This window comes from Octopus bimaculoides, chromosome Z, assembly GCF_046866305.1.
Source record: "Octopus bimaculoides isolate indiv1 chromosome Z, ASM4686630v1, whole genome shotgun sequence".
In the NCBI taxonomy this organism is placed as follows: Eukaryota; Metazoa; Mollusca; class Cephalopoda; order Octopoda; family Octopodidae; genus Octopus; species Octopus bimaculoides.
The window spans coordinates 49,568,358-49,585,638 of record NC_142944.1 but is presented as its reverse complement, the minus strand read 5'-3'; the positions used below and the strand labels follow the sequence as shown (position 1 = coordinate 49,585,638).

General features: G+C 35.7%; 1 protein-coding gene across 4 annotated transcripts in view; it reads left to right on the top strand.

The window, feature by feature from the left end:
• Positions 1 to 17,281, top strand: part of LOC106882253 (stromal interaction molecule homolog) — a 276,144-nt gene that overhangs the window by 189,185 nt on the left and 69,678 nt on the right. For all 4 annotated transcript variants that reach the window (XR_016244776.1, XR_016244775.1, XM_052973512.2 and 1 more), the window contains exons 5-6: positions 2,137 to 2,246; positions 9,173 to 9,347. Coding sequence is in view for 2 of the 4 variants with exons in the window: in XM_052973512.2 (XP_052829472.1) it covers positions 2,137 to 2,246; positions 9,173 to 9,347 (285 nt within the window). In the remaining 2 variants the exon portion in view is untranslated. The remainder of the gene's footprint in view (positions 1 to 2,136; positions 2,247 to 9,172; positions 9,348 to 17,281) is intronic.

Here is a 17,281-nt window from a genome sequence, read left to right as displayed (position 1 = left end):
TTCTTTTCTATGTATTTTCAGCTCAAATCCTGATGTGAGTTTGCATTTCATTTTTGTTAGGAATCCATAAAACAATGGGGATATCTTGAAATTAACTAATTTATTGTCCATGCTTGTATTATTATTTATATTATTATTAAAGTAGGGTTTTGAGCTGGTAAAACCATTAGTATGCAGGGCAAAATGCTTAGCGGCATTTTGTCTGTCTTTATCTTTTTTAGTTCAAATTCCGCTGGGGTTGTCTTTGCCTTTCCTCCTTTCTGGGTCAGTAAAATAAGTTCCAGTTAAGTACTGGAGTTGATATAATTGGCTTACCCACTCTCCCCACCAAAATTTGAAACTAATATTATTATTAAATTTCACCGAGTTCGACTTTGCCTTTCATCCTTTGGTGTTGATAACATAAGTACCAGTTGAACATTGGGGCCAATATAATCACTATCCCCTATCTGTAATAGAAAGGATAATTACTATTATTTTATTGTCTTTGCACAGCTTCTAACCCTGGTCAGCTGTTCACTACCAGTGAACTAAGGTAACACCTCTTATTTTTCAAGCACCTTCCGGAGTATTCAAGCGGTTCCAAGCAGTGCTGTTCTCTGCAAGTGCACCACCCTTATTGCAGTCCCTATTCGTTCCACGTACTTCTCGAGATTTTTACTCACTGTTCCCAGGGCTCCGACAGTTATTGGTACTACTGCTACCTTTTTCATTGACCACAACTGCTTAACCTCCCAAGCTAACGTGTCATATCTATCGACTTTTCTTTCTTCCTTATCGCATACCTTGTTGTCAGCTGGGCATGCTATATCTAGGATCCAGCATCGTTTGCTTTCATTATTATTATTATTAAGGTGGCAAGGTGGCAGAATTGTGAGCATGCCAGACGAAACACTTAGCAGTATTTTGTCTGCCACAACATTCTGAGTTCAAATTCCACCATGGTCAACTTTGTCTTTCATCCTTTTGGGGTCAATAAATAAAGTACCAGTGAAGCACTGGGGTCGATGTAATTGACTACTCCCTCCCCACAAATTTCAGGCCTTATGCCTACAGTAGAAAGTATTATTATTATTATTATTATTATTATTATTATTATTATTATCATCATCATTGTCATTATTATTATTATTAAGGCAGTGAGCTAGTAGAATTATTGGCATAGCAGACAAATAAATGCTTGGCAGTATTTTGTTCATCTGTGTGTTCTGAGTTCAAATTCCACCAAAGTCGACTTTGACTTTCATCCTTTCAGGGTCATTAAAATAAGCACCAGTTGCGTACTGGGGTTGATGTAATTGACTTCCTTCCTTATAATTGCTCATCTTGTACCAAAATTTGAAACCACCACCACCACCATCATCATCATCATCATCATCATCATCATCATCATCATCATCATCATCATCATCATAGTAATATTTAGCAGCAGTTTATATTCTACAGTTCTATATTTAAGAGATGAGGAATTATGTACATTATTTACATTTAACGGATATTTGTCCTCATCTTGTTTGTTGTTAACACAATGTTTCGGCTGATATACCCCCCAACCTTCTTCAGGTGTCTTGGGGAAATTTTGAACCTGGGTTCTCATTCCTAAGGTATTTTTCGATATTAGGAATGAGTACCCAGGTTCGAAATTTCCCCAAGACACCTTATGAAGGCTGGAGGGTATATCAGCTGAAACGTTGTGTTAACAACAAACAAGATGAGGACAAATATCCGTCAAATGTAAATAATGTAAATAAAGTTTATATTCTGGGTAAAAGAAAAAAAATCTCATTAAAGTTCCAGGCTTTGTCTAGTTCTAACTGAATTCTGTGAAGAGATTTCTGTTTTTAGCTAGAACAAAAAGAAGACCTTATAATTGTGAGGCATCAGCTATCTCAGTGAAATCAGTGTTTGAATAGTTAAGCAATGTATACTTTGGGTATTGAATTCCTTTGAAATTTAAGAAAAAAAAAATCTGAGGGTGGTGGTGGGTGTCTCAAGCGATGTTAAAAATCCTGCAAGCAGATTAAAAATTGATGTTAAACAGAATGAAGACAAACTGGTAAATCACCTCCTTATCTTTTATTTTAGTATGTAATATGTCTTTCACTATTTCTAAACATTGATATATTTTATTTACAGAATGGCTGCCAGCCATCAATACCTAAGTACTATTGGTGTGAAGAACAATGTACACAAACAGAAGCTGTCTTTGAAAGCAATGGATGTTGTGCTGTTTGGACCACCAAAGAGTAAGTATTGATTTTATTGTGGGGGTGTATTTTGGGCCCTTTTGTTTTTCCCCTTTTGTTTTTCCCCTTTTGTTTTTCCCCCTTTCCCCCCACCCCTCTTCTTTCTTTTGATTGTTATGTAATAAGCGTAACGTATGATTGAATGAGAAAGTTGTTAAAGTTTTTATGTCTGAATTCGGTCTTTGGAAATTTGATGAGTGAGGAAGTTGTAATATGGATTAAAGGAAAACATCAAGAACACCAGCGTAAGAGAACCAGCTCTTAAGGTGTCAGAGCAAGAGAAGGGATGTTGGTATTGTTCGTGAGTTTTGGAAAGATGTAAATAGGTGTGTGTGTGTGTGAGTATATGTTTAACTGTGAAGTGGAACCTGGATCATAAACTCATTCTGTTCAGAGCTTAGCTATTTGACCAAGAATTATGGAATTATGTAGAAAAGGGAAATAATTAGTGATTTAAGGAGACAGCAATGCATAATATATCAGTCTGTGGAATAGCAGACACAGTTGAACACAACACACACACATTTATATATACACACACATATATACATATTTATATTTGTAGATTATATATATATATATATATATATATATATAGTTTTAGAGAAAAGAACCAAAGTTCATGAACTCATCCATGAAAATCCACAGTCACATATAGAAAAATTAATAAGTAAATGCACGATAAATAAGTATGTGGTGCACCAGCATGACCGCAGCCACTTGGCTGAAACACATAAATAAATAAATAAATATATCAATCACCTATATATATATTCATTTATTTGTTTTTATTTCCATTTTTCAATGTTTGCATTAATTAGACAAATATATTGCCAAGGCCTTGTTTTACAACTGGATGCTCTTATTGTCACTGATTTTCAAGTGAGAAATTTCTTATTCGACAAGTCTTTGGAGTCACAAAGCCAACAGATGTTCCGTTGACAGGAAAAGTGTCAATATCACTGCTTGTGACTTGTGATTACATGTACACACACACATGTATATGTATACTATGTTATATGTGTGTGTTATTTCTTTACTACCCACAAGGGGCTACACACAGAGGGGACAAACAAGAACAGACAAACGGATTAAGTCGATTATATCGACTCCAGTGCATAACTGGTACTTATTTAATCGATCCTGAAAGGATGAAAGGCAAAGTTGACCTTGGTGAAATTTGAACTCAGAATGTAGCAACAGGCGAAATACCACTAAGCATTTTGTCCAGTGTGCTAACGACTTTGCCAGCTCATCACCTTAATAATTAATAATGATGATAATAATCATAATAATAATGCTTTCTAATTTAATCACAAAACAGCAATTTTGAGGGGAGGGGATTAGTTGATTATATCATTTTCTGTACCTGAAAAGATGAGAGGCAAATTTGGATTTAGTCAGATTTGAACCCAGAACCTAAAGAGCCGGAATAAATTCTACAATGCGTTTTTTCCTGACTTTCAAATAATTCTGCCTATCCACAATTCTAATAGTAGTGGTGGTAGTTAAAGATCTTGGAGAGGCCTTAATGTTATTACCAGGAATATGGCATAAATGAAACCAAAGGCACATTCTTTGGCGATATGTAATACAAATGTTGGAACTAACTGCATTTAAATGAAAATCCTGAAAGGGAATTAATAGACATTATTGTTCAGAATATAGTACAAATGAATCCAGAGACACAGTTTTCAATTACAGTACTACCATAATTAATGATGTTGGTACATTCTCTGGCGATATGTAATACAAATGTTGGAACTAATGGAACTAACTGCATTTAAATGAAAATCCTGGAAAGGAATTAACAGAAATTATTGTTTGGAATATAGTACAAATGAATCCAGAGACACAGTTTTCAATTACAGTACTACCATAATTAATGATGTTGGTACATTCTCTGGCGATATGTAATACAAATGTTGGAATTAATGGAACTAACTGCATTTAAATGAAAATCCTGGAAAGGAATTAACAGAAATTATTGTTTGGAATATAGTACAAATGAATCCAGAGACAGTTTTCAATTACAGTACTACCATAATTAATGATGTTGGTACATTCTCTGGCGATATGTAATACAAATGTTGGAACTAATGGAACTAACTGCATTTAAATGAAAATCCTGAAAGGGAATTAATAGACATTATTGTTTGGAATATAGTACAAATGAATCCAGAGACACAGTTTTCAGTTACAGTACTACCACAATTAATGATGTTGGATCTAACTATAGTTCAATAAATGCTATGGGTTGGGTTAAAAAATGATTCAGCAGATATTAAAAAAACATAGTCTTCATATGTGTAATTTTATTGATATTGATAAAGAATTTTGTCAGATCTTTTCTCGTGGAAATGGATTATTGGATTAGTGAGAGAAAGAAATGGTTTCATAGAGGAGATCTTAAAGCATTGACGCTAACCAACTACAATTTTTATATTGCTTCACTGTAAAAGTCAAACCAAATAAAACATAAATATGTGACTGCCTCCTCTTGATTATATCAGCCAACAAATTTCAGTTCCAGATAACGTCTTTACTCTTTTGTTACCGTATTTCTGCAGAAATACACTTCTTTTGCTTCGATTATATTTTTAACACAAGGAAAAATTTAGAGAAATAACATTAAGATGGTGCTTGGCAACATAAATTGAAATTTTGATGAAAGGTAGTATTTTAGGAAGTTTGAACTTAAAGATGAATCTCAGGCTGGTGTTCTTAACTCTTTACTCTTTTTACTCTTTTACTGGTTTCAGTCATTTGACTGTGGCCATGCTGGAGCACCACCTTTAGTCGAGCAAATCGACCCCAGGACTTATTCTTTGTAAACCTAGTACTTAATCTATCGGTCTCTTTTGCCGAACCGCTAGGTTACGGGGACGTAAACACACCAGCATCGGTTGTCAAGCGATGTTGGGGGGACAAACACAGACACACACATACATATATACGCCAGGCTTCTTTCAGTTTCCATCTACCAAATCCACTCACAAGGCTTTGGTCGGCCCGAGGCTATAGTAGAAGACACTTGCCCAAGGTGCCACGCAGTGGGACTGAACCCGGAACCATTTGGTTGGTAAGCAAGCTACTTACCACACAGCCACTCCTGCACCTATAAGCCACTCGATAATCATTTATAAAAGTCATTTATTAAAAATGTCTATGATCCAGTCACTGATACTACTTTTATGACACATCTACTTATACTGCATCTCTTTAGTGTTCAGATTATTCTGTCAAATGTAAGATTTATTTATTCACATTATTTTGAATTAATTATGCATTCTCTTCAGGTTTTTGAGATTTTGATGACCTGATTGTTTGTTTTGATAATGACATTGTCTGGTAGGTGTGAGAGGCCAGATCTGGCTAATTTGAACATAAGACAGAATATTTGGGCCGGGTATGGCCGGTTTGAATACTACAGGGTTATCATACACTTAAGCACTATACTCATATCCCACACCTACTGTACTCTCCTCATATCACACACCTACTGTACTCTCCTCATATCACACACCTACTGTACTCTCCTCATATCCCACATCTATTGTGTTTCCTTTATATCACAGTACTGAATTTACATTGTACATCTACTGCAGTTTTATCATACATCTGTCTACTTCTCTTTCGTTATACTACTGCACTTATATCTCACATCTACTGTGCAACACTTTACATCAAATATTCTTCTTATTTACCAACCTCTTTCTGGGTTTCACAAAGTTAATTCAAGTAATAAATCATTCACTTGCCTTTTATTTAAACTTGACTTCTCTTGTTTGCTAAACAATTGACTCAACTCAGTTTTGTTTCCCTGGTTCTTTCTGCAGTTTAATAATCAATACTTACTCACAAAAGTGTCAGTACAATGTGTTATGAATAAATAAGTAAACAGACTGTGACTAAGTATGTACATTTAGTCTTTTTGAAAGATCCTCACAGACCTAATTTCTTAATGAATCTAAATACCTATTGATATGAGCCTGGGTATTTATTTATTTTATAATCAATTGAGTTAATTATTCCATAACTTTTGTTGTTCTCGTTGAGCACACCGATGATCAAAGGCATTCCAGTTATGATCGTTCCATGTTTTTGGATGCATAGAACAACATTGTTGACTGTGTTTGTGACATTTTAAAAGATGAGTGGTTGTAATTTGAGGGAGATTTAACTGATATTTTTTTTTTGAAGTTTGCTTGACCAAGTTGAAGTTAGTTTATATTATTCTACCAGACAGACAGAAGTGAGTGAAGCATAATTCTATGTCAGTGGGGGCAATCAGGCTGGGTTGGAATCATGTGATCAAATGTGAGGAATCTGAATTTGAAGTGACATAAAAATCGCAGTACTGAGATTTAAAGACAATTCTAAAAACATTAGAAAGATAAAAGATTTTTTTAAAGGGAGTTTGAGAAACATATAGTGTATTTTGCTCCTTTTATTATGTTAGAATAGCTATTTTAGGTGAATAGAAGAAATATAGATCTTAAAAAAAATATTTATTTGCAGTTTTAAAATGGAGGAACATGTAACACATTTACTTTCTGTTAGAGTAACTATTTTAGGGGAAAATTAGAAGCGAAACAGTCTCAAAAATATCTGTTTAGTGTTTAAATTGGAGTTTATTTGAGAAATATAACATTTGCTATTATATTGTACTACTAGCAGACATACCTGGCATTGCTTGGGATTTAAATGGCATAGTTTGTATATATGATACAGTTAGGTGAAACATGTGATACAGGGAAGTACAACATTAAAGCTAAAACATTTGATGAGTAAATGAAGGGCTAATTCGACTGACATATTGTGCATCTGTTTGGAAGATCCCAGGCCCTAACCTTGTCATGGAAAAGTGGGTGGTGGGTATGTAATTTTTGAATGCATCAAAAAGCTCTCGGTGAATATACACACCTTTGTGGCTGTTGGCGCTGCCGCTGCCATGCTGAGCAATCAGCAGACATAGGAATTACATCTGTGTGATAAATTAAACCTGTGGATGTGCTCAACAGCACCACATGAGAGAAATCTACATGAAAGAAATGACATGGTAAGTGGGGGTGGGATTGGCTGAATCTGTTAATGCAGCATTCCTGGCCAGGCAAATACTACACTGCTCATTGCTTTCCATTGCTCTTGCAGTAGCTGTACATGCAACATTTTGTGATTGTCTAATTGAAATCTCATGTGATGATCGATTTCTTCTCCTTCTTTTCAATTTCTCTGCTACTGCTGTTTTTCGACCAATTATTATGTGAAGAAATATGATGTAATAAACTAAGATGGCAATTGTACATTAATAATTAAATGCCAATAAAAAAAGGTAAATAATATCAATATCTCAGCAAATTTAAAGAAAAGTTACTTTGCAAAGAGTTACTCCCCTTCTCCACAGCAGTCATATGTACCCAGAAAAGGGGGTTTTCTGGCCCCAGAGGCTCCATTACGCATTATGTGAAAAATTCTAAGAGTCTGGAACATAAGTAACGTATGTTCCAAGTTTGAAGAAAATCGGTTGTGAACTTTAGAAGTTTTGTAGGTTTACACACACACACACGCACACATATACTGAGTTTTATATATATAGATGTTAAAATAATGAATGTAATCAAAATATAATGAGCGTATCAACTTACATAACTAATTAACAAATAAATAATAGTGTATTGCAGGGACATGATATCGAAGACATAACAAGCGAAACAGTTTATTTATTGAATTCTTTTGTTTTTTAAATTCCCTCATTGTTCAATATTTTTGTTTTTATAAACTTTCAAAACAAACGTAAATGAAGGAAAATAATTAAAATGGCTGAATTTTAATGGAAGAATCATAAGCTTATCTTGCTTATCTCCCTTTGCAGTCACTCTTTTTGCTACATAGGCCTAATGTACAAACTGAGCCTTTCATTGTTTGATTTGTTTAAATTTGTATTAAAAGAAAAGAAAATATATGCCATAGAGAGGGAATGTGTGGCACCTTGGGCAAATGTGTTCTACTTTAACCCTGAGTTGACCAAATCATTGTAAGTGGGTTTGGTAGACAGAAAATGTGTAGAAGCCCGTTATGTGTGTTATTTCTTTACTACCCACAAGGGGCTACACACAGAGGGAACAAACAAGGACAGACAAACGGATTAAGTCGATTATATCGACCCCAGTGCGTAACTGGTACTTATTTAATCGACCACGAAAGGATGAAAGGCAAAGTCAACCTCAGCGGAATTTGAACTCAGAACGTAGCAGCAGATGAAATACCGCTAAGCATTTCGCCCGGTGTGCTAACGGTTCTGCCAGCTCGCCGCCTTATGTGTGTGTGTATATGTGGTTGCTTGTGTGTGTGTGTGTGTGTATGTATGTCTATGGTATTACCCCCTTTGACATCATGTTATAGTTACAAATGAGCGTAACGGTCATGCAAGCAATGTCCTTAGTTTCCAATCTTCCGTGGGAACATGTCTGGTTATGGGAAAATATTACCTTACTTGGAAACAGGTGAAGGTTGGTGACAAGAAGGACCTCCATACAAAGAACATCTGCCTCAACAAAAATTCTGTCCAACTAAGTCAACATAGAAAAGTAGACGTTAAACTGCAGATAATGTGTAGTATTATTTTTAGAAAATAAGTTTTTCAAATAAATTTCATTGTAAAATGGTATTTAAAATTATTTTTTGAAATTATTTTCCCCTAGAATATTTCAGACTTTGGTGCTTTGAGCAGAGCATTCAGTGTTTCAATCTTTCAGTATTTTGATTTTTAGGTCATTTGGAATTTGGCTTTCTCATGGGTTTGACTTTATGATCAGCACCAATCCAGGATAGTTTTAACAGTCTTAGATTTAATTATCAGCCAAGTTCCTTGACCACTCATCTATTGCTACCCTCTTATTGTGTATATATTTTTCTGCTTTCAGAGGGTCACAGTTATATTAAAGACTTGACCTTGATTGCTTCTCTCATCATTGCCATTGGTGGATGCTGGTTTGCGTATCTTCAACACAAATATTCTCAGGCTCACGTGAAAAAAATGATGCGGGACTGGGAATCTCTTCAAATTGCAGAAGAATCCTTAAAAGAATTGCAAGAACGGTAAGGACTTTCTCTGTAATTTCATATTTACACACACACACACACACACACACACCTCAAAAGTTAATGGGCACCATCATTTTGGAAAGGTTCATTTGTAGACATAAAATATTGTCATTTGATGCATTTGAATATTTAATCTTGTATTTAGTAGACATGCCTTGTGAATAATACATAAATAAGTTGGAAACACCAAGTAGCGTTTACACAGATAGAATGGTATAATGAAGGATGTCTGTGTGTGTATAAGGAAATATGAACAGGACAAAGGACCAAGATACCTTGTGCCTAGCCTTACTCAAGGAGACCCGTCCCCTGCAGCAAAAAGGTTAAGACCAATCCTTCTGGTGGTGTAAAGCACTTGTGGTGACGTCATGTAAAAGTGCCTGTGCAGTACCGTGCAAAAGCACCCTTGTGGCAACATGTAAAAGTGGCCATGCAGTGCCATGTAAGAGCACCTGTGTGGTGCCATGTAAAAGCACCCATGCAGCACCACAAAAGTGCTTGTAAAGCACCCACGTATAAAAGCACTCAGTACACTCTATAAAGTGGTTGGCATTAGGAAGGGCATCCAGCTGTAGAAGCCATGCCAAATCAGACTGGATTCTGGTGCAGCTCCCCAGCTTGCCAGCCCTGGTCAAACCATCCAACCCATGCCAGAATTCAGAGTCTATGTACCTATATACCTGTCTAGTGTTGATAAAGAACCGCTTACACTTTCCTGTCACTTGTGAGGTTTTCACCAGCGCTCCCATGGGCACTTCATTTACTTATCTAGCTGGAATCAACCTGAAGCTATGATTTTCCTGGTTTTGTACATGTCTACACTGAATCAATATGAATCTTTGCCATCCAGATTCTTTTCATACATGTGTGTGTGTGTGGTGTTCTCTCTTCTGCATAAATATGTTATAAATGACTTGATGCTTTACACCTGCCTATTCATATGTTATTCTCATCAGCTCAACCTGTACATTGTCTGTAGCCAACTCTTATTTCTTGGAACTTTATATCCCTGCACTTAACATTGAAGTTTAGGTCCTTGGTTTAGTCAGAGCATTTATTGTATGTAGCTGTTAAACTATTTGTTCTTTCACCTTCTCTTACCTGTTGATTACACACACACACACACACACACACACACACACACACACACACACACACACACACACACACATACACACGTGTGTGTGTATGATAAATATTGGCTGAGTGAGTCTCTGTTGGTACAGAGGATCTTCAGGCAAGTTGTGTATCACAACTTGCCTGAAGATCTTGTGTACCAACAAATGAAACTCAGAGTAGCAGGAGGGTGATTCAATTAAAATATAATATCATATTGCGTACTCTTTTTCCAGCGGTTAATATTAAATGTATACATATATTTACTTGTGTGTGTGTGTGTGTGTGTGTGTTTTCTTGTTTGAAACATAAAACCATATTATTATATTGGAAGTGTGTGTAATTTTTTTTTTTGTGTTTTTAATATGTTTATCATGTATAAGGTAAAGAAATAACAAGCCCAAACCCAGCAATTGTTGGATAGTCAGATGTCTATGTTAATGATGATGAAGGCCATAAATGATGATTGATTATACACTGAAACCTTTACTTATGAATTTGTAATCCAGTTTACATTATATATGACAAATGTACACACAAACAAACAATACATGATTGTAGAATGTAAAATTTATTTACGTGATTAATTTCTTAAAATTGCAAAGTTGCTCGATTCTGAAAGTCAAGTAAGCAGCATATATGATGATGATGATGATGATGGTATGTGTGTGTGTGTGTATGATGTATGTATATTTTCTCGTTTCACCCCTTCCTCTCCCTTTTCTCCTATTTTTCTGTGTCATTAGCTTCCTATTTATTTCCTTCTCAGCTCATTTATAAAATGTTTTGCTATCTCGTCCACTTTAGACGTTTGATCTCTCTGAACATAATGCAATAATGTGTTCCTCTGCTTATCCATTGTGGTTAAGCATCCAATTATACTTGGAACATCCAGTGTTGTGTTTCCAAACAACCATAACGGTGAAACATATATAGGAAACAAATTATATAACTTTTTGTTTATCATAATTTCTCACAGATATATCATCATCATCATCATCATCATCATCATCATCATCATCATTTAATGTCCATTTTCCATGCTGGCATGGGTTGGATGGTTTGACAGGAGTTGGCAAGGCCAGGAACTGCACTGGGTTCCAATTTTCTGTTTTGGCATGATTTTACAGCTGGATGCCCTTCCAAATGCCAACCACGTTACAGTGTGGACTGGATGCTTTTAACATGGCATCAGCACTGGCAGGGTTAACCAAGTAACTCCACAAGACAAGGAATTATGAGAGGGGTGAGGACATTTGAGGAGGGGAACTTGTGTCAGATGATGAAAGGTTAAAGTGTGGCAGAGAGACGGAGAGGCAGAAATAGGTGTCTTACTATAGAAGAAGTACATGGTTACTCTGTAAGAAGGAAGAACGATTGAGATAGAGAGACAGAGAGAGAGAGAGAGAGAATAAGAAGAAGAGAGAGGCATGGGTTGGACAGTTTGATGGGAACTGGCCAGCTAAAGAACTGCCAAGGCTCCATTTTGTCTGTTTTGATATGGTTCCTATGGCTGGATGCCCTTCCTAATGCCAACCACTTTACAGAGTGTACTGAGTGATTTTTACATGGCACCAACACTGAGCTATAAAGTTTACACAGACTATTTCATTATTTAAGAATTCACAGGTGGCACACTGGCAGAAATGTTAAAGTGTCGGAAAAGATATAATATGGTATTTATTCCAGCTCTTTATGTTCTCAGTTCAAATCTCACCTGAGTCAATGTTGCCTTTTATCCTTTTGGGGCCATTACCATAAAGTACTAGTCAAGTACTGGAAGTGATGATTTTGAGTAACTCCATTCCTTGAAAACCACAAGTTTTGTGCCTAAGTTAGAAACCATTGTTTAAGAATTTAAGTTTTTGTATTATCCTACAAATTCAAGAAAATTTTCTGGTGGATGGTAGATTTTTATGTGATATTATATTAGTTGTTGCACCTGTGCTACCATACCTGAGTTACTACTCCTTTTGTTATGACATCTGTGTTAATGCACCTGTGTTAATCCACCTATATTAATGCACCTGTGTTAATACACCTTGTTAATACACCTTGTTATTACTCTGATGCTGATACACCTGTTTTAATGCACTTGTGTTAATTACACCTGTGTTGATACACCTTTGCTAATGCACTTGTTATTATGCCTTTATTATTTCACCTTTCAGCTATGATCTGAACCAAATCATTGTCAGTGACAGATATCAATTTATAAAATTGCTACTAAATGCAGTAGTGTACTTATATAAACCATGCAATCCTTTTATTAACATTTTTGAATTGTGTTTTGGTATTTACAAAGTTGAGTGGTTGACTGACTCCCAAAATTCTGACCACATATTTTGTAACTAGTCCGCATTGTTCAATGATCCCAAGTACTTAACTGTAGTAGTTCTACCCAACAGTAAAATAGCTCCCAAAAACGAATTAAATCATATTCAGCATTTTGAAACCCTCAGAACTCAATTTAGCTCTAAAGAGCCACCATGTAAAAAGCATCCATGCTTGAGCCACATGAAAAAAGTACCCGTGTTGACTCATGAAAAGCATTAAGTACACTCTGTAAAGGCGGTTGGTGTTAGCAAAGGCATCAAGCTGTAGAAACCATGCCAAAACAGACAATTGTAGCCTGGTGCAGCCCTTCAGCTTCCCAACTCCTGTAAAACTATCCAACCCATGCCGTCATAGAAAACAGACATTAAATGATGATGATGATCACTGAAATTACAAACGGTTCCGTGATATGAAGTTGGGCAATAAAGTGTTCTGATTTTTTCTTTAAAAATGATACACTCACTAATAAACTTGTTGCTTTTAATTCTGTGCAAATAGATATTTTTCATTGGGTTTGCCATTGTAGCGACCATTTTTCACTGGGTAACTTCTTTCATATCATTGGTTCATCAAATTTAAGGGCTTCACTTGCATATGCAAGAACAAAGGATGATTTATATGAATCAGAAATTTCTCTTCTAACATTTTGATAAACACAGTCCATATTTTTAACTTCATCGTTCTCAGACACATTGCAAAGAGCTTTCACAAGATACACATACATGTCAGTTTCCCCTTTCTCCCCCTCTCTACTCATCTAATTAAAGTACGTGATACTCAGCTAAACGTTTTTTTAAATTTTTTGTGTTTGTTTCATATGATTGTGTTTACATAGCTATGCTGAACTACTTGTATAAACTTCATTGGGCTTATGTACTCTTAACCTTTTGGAAATATTCCTTGCATGTGTTTAATGGTGCATTCTTGACCCATATCTTCCACGTACAACAGCTGACTTATTATTTATATTAGGTTTTAATTCTCTGAGGATCTTGTGATTTCATAACCTGTCATTTTCAGAACATTTCTGCTTGAATCAATTGTCTTGTTTTATTTATTTTATTTCACTCCACTCTCACATTCCCTTTCAATCTGTTGACATTTTATAACATCATATGAGCTGATAAATATATAACGGCACTGGTATTTTCTTTTATGGAGAAAAGTAAAATAGAAGATGTATCATTTGTCATCATTGACTATGAAAATGTATTTTATGGAGTTTCTCATATTTTCATAGAGTTTGGGTGGTGAGTGCTGTAGAGTAAAAAAAAAAGTAAGCCTGCACTGAAATTGCCAGTGAGCCAGTTTCAATTTCAGTTGAGGTTGATTCCATGCACAAATGTCATTACTGCTTGCTCTTGAGAAAGAAAGAAATGTTTCACAAACACTCTTCTTTTTCCATAGAAAGTCAATAAGTCAATATCTTTAGATTAAAATCTGATTCTGAAATGATTCTCAAATTTCCTGTCAGCTAAATAAATACTTGAATACAGAACACTGTCATAAAGTCTGCAGTAACAACAACAGCAACGAGCTCAGTCCAAACGTCACACTTCTTTCAATAATGAAGAACAACAGATGATGTCGGTCATCATTGTCATTACTTTTATGTCTATTTTTCCATACTGGCATTGGTTTTACAAAATTTCTTGCAGCAGTATTCTTTGACTGGATGTCCTTCCTGGTGTCAATGCTCACAGAGCTATTGTGTAATTCTCTTCAAACTGCTGTCATCAAATGTTTTGCTTACAAGTGACATAAGTACCTGCCAGCATTGCTGAAATGGTGCCAATGTGAAGATACACAGGTGTATATTGATGTTAGGAGGGACATCCAGCTGTTAAACCCATGTCAAAGTAGACAGTGGAGTTTAGCACAGTCCTCTTGGCTTAGCACCCTCTGTCAAACCATCCAACCCATGCCAACATGGAAGACAGATGTTAAATGATGATGAAGATATATATATATATATATATATATATATATATATATATATATATATATATATATATATATATATATATATATATTGGCAGCGGTAGTATCTGAGTATTTATTTTCTTCTTTGCTGAATGCTTCCTTTATGGTGATGCTGTTGATGACTCTGTAGACCAATTCTTGCATAGAATTGATGGCATTGATTGCATGGCAATGTTGGTGAAAGGTGAGGTTGATTTTGTCAAGTCTTTCTCTCCTGTCATTTGCTTTCTTTCTGTTCTCTTTTGGAGTTTCAAATTTTTGGTTCTGATGGTGATAGAACACTGCCACTGAGTATGGTCTTGGGCTTGTGTTTCAAATGATTTAGGCTTGAGTCCAGTGGACTTTAATGTTGCTTTGGGTTGGTCCTTGTATTCTCCTGAAGTGAGCTCATCGAATAAAGACTTGGCATGGAAACCTTGACTCTTCTATTCTTGCTTCATGTCCTGACCATTGAAGATGGTGTTCCGTGATTAGCAATTTGAAAACTTTGTTGGCTCTTTCCAGAACTTTGATGTCGGTCACATAGCGTTGCCATTTGATGCTCAGATTGAACAAAGCTTTTGTTGGTGAAACCATTCTAATATTTAGATGTTGCAACGATATAGAGTCCAGGTTTTGCAACCATATAAGCAAGGTTGAAATGACAGCAGTATTATAGACCATATATATATGTATACACACACACATGCATGTATATATAACCATAACCAAAATGTCAGCTGTCACTCATAATCAAGCCGACTTGGTAACATGTGCTATGCTTTTTGATAATTCTTTTTGATGCATATGTAGTTACAAGCAGACATTGACACCATCTTGGTCATCCTGTTCTTGACCTAGTGTTCATTGAGGATGAGACAGCCAGAAGGAAAGAAAGCAACACTCAACTCGTTTTCTACTGACTTGACTGGAGTAGCATGAAATGAACATCCTTGGTGATCCTGGAATCAAAACCTGTGATTTTATGATTGTGAGCTCAACTCACTAATCACCTGACTGTGCACATTCACAAACAAACAGAAATGTTTGCATGCAATTGTAACTACATATATACATACATGCATGGGGGGGGGGGGGAGTGTCACTTCGATTCCACCTAATGATTACATTTAAGGTACATGTATCTGTGGGATACTCAACCACTTGAATTGTAGTTCAATGAATTGGTAGTGCGGTTAATTGAAACCAACAGAGGATTGATTTACATTTGTGTGTGTGTGTGTGCAGCTGTATTTAACTGCAGTTATGTGTGATTGTGTATGTATATGTGTGTTCAGGTGTGTGTGTGTGTGTAAGTAAAACTTTGTCAGTTTCTTGTTTCACCTACTAAAAGGTAGTGTCTGAAAACTTGTGCTAATGCTTACTTAAGTGTCTGCTTTTTGTGCAGAAGGTATTTAACAGTTAATTGTCTTCTCAATATTTCTATTCCACTTCAACCAGTGTACATTTATACATTTATTTAGTAACTCCCTCATCACGTTTTTGGCATGTACAATAGTGCTTATGCTTAGCTGAAGAAGTCATTATAAAACTGAAACATGTGTGGAGTTGTCTCCCATCCTTACTAAAATAATTAAAAGACTATTAGTTACTGACTATTATTTTTTACCCCTCTCTTATCTCATAATTATTTCTAGTTAGTTTTTTTTTAATACTCCCTGTAAAAAAATTATTAATACTAACATAGTGCTCCAGCATGACCACAGTCACTTGGCTGAACCGCATAAATAAATAAATATTATATTTCTATGTGGGTTGTGCCTCTTCACTGAGTATTTTCTTTCTGTGTTTGCTTTGAATGTAAAAACAAATCCTGTTACATTTCATTTCTATGTAAAACATTAGAATTTTAGTTACGTGATTATCTTGATGGTGGTGGTGGTGGTGGTAATGATGATGATAGTGATGGTGGTGGTGGTTAGGCTAGCAGTAGTGGGGAATGCAGTGATGATTGGAATGGTGGTGGTGGTGGTGGTAGTAGTAGTAGTAGTTGTGGTAGCAATGATAATGATAGAATTGATAGTAACAATGATGACAATGATGACTAATGGTACTTGGTTGTGATGAGGGTAGGATAATGATAGCAATAATGGTAGTGACGGTGGTGGTGGTGGTAATGATGACAATGACCACAATAACAATGGGCAGTGATTAATTATGATGATCTAGGAAATGATGATGCTGTAATAACAGGTAGTGAAAAGGGTAATAATAATAATAATAATAATAATAATAATAAATTCTGGTTTTATTGGCCACAAGGGCTAATATAAAACAAAAAATGTAAGGACAAACATAGGACGAAATGTACAAAGGGTTTTGCGAAAAAGAAAGAGGTCCGTGTAAACATTAAAAATACAGCGAAAAATATAACAAATAAAACTCTCGATAGGGGGAGGCGCTTTGAAAGGTTACTCATGGAAAAACCCATGAAAGCCACGGGAGCCTGGTCAAATGGGGAGAGAGCCCCTTCTCCTTTTATATTACCTTTT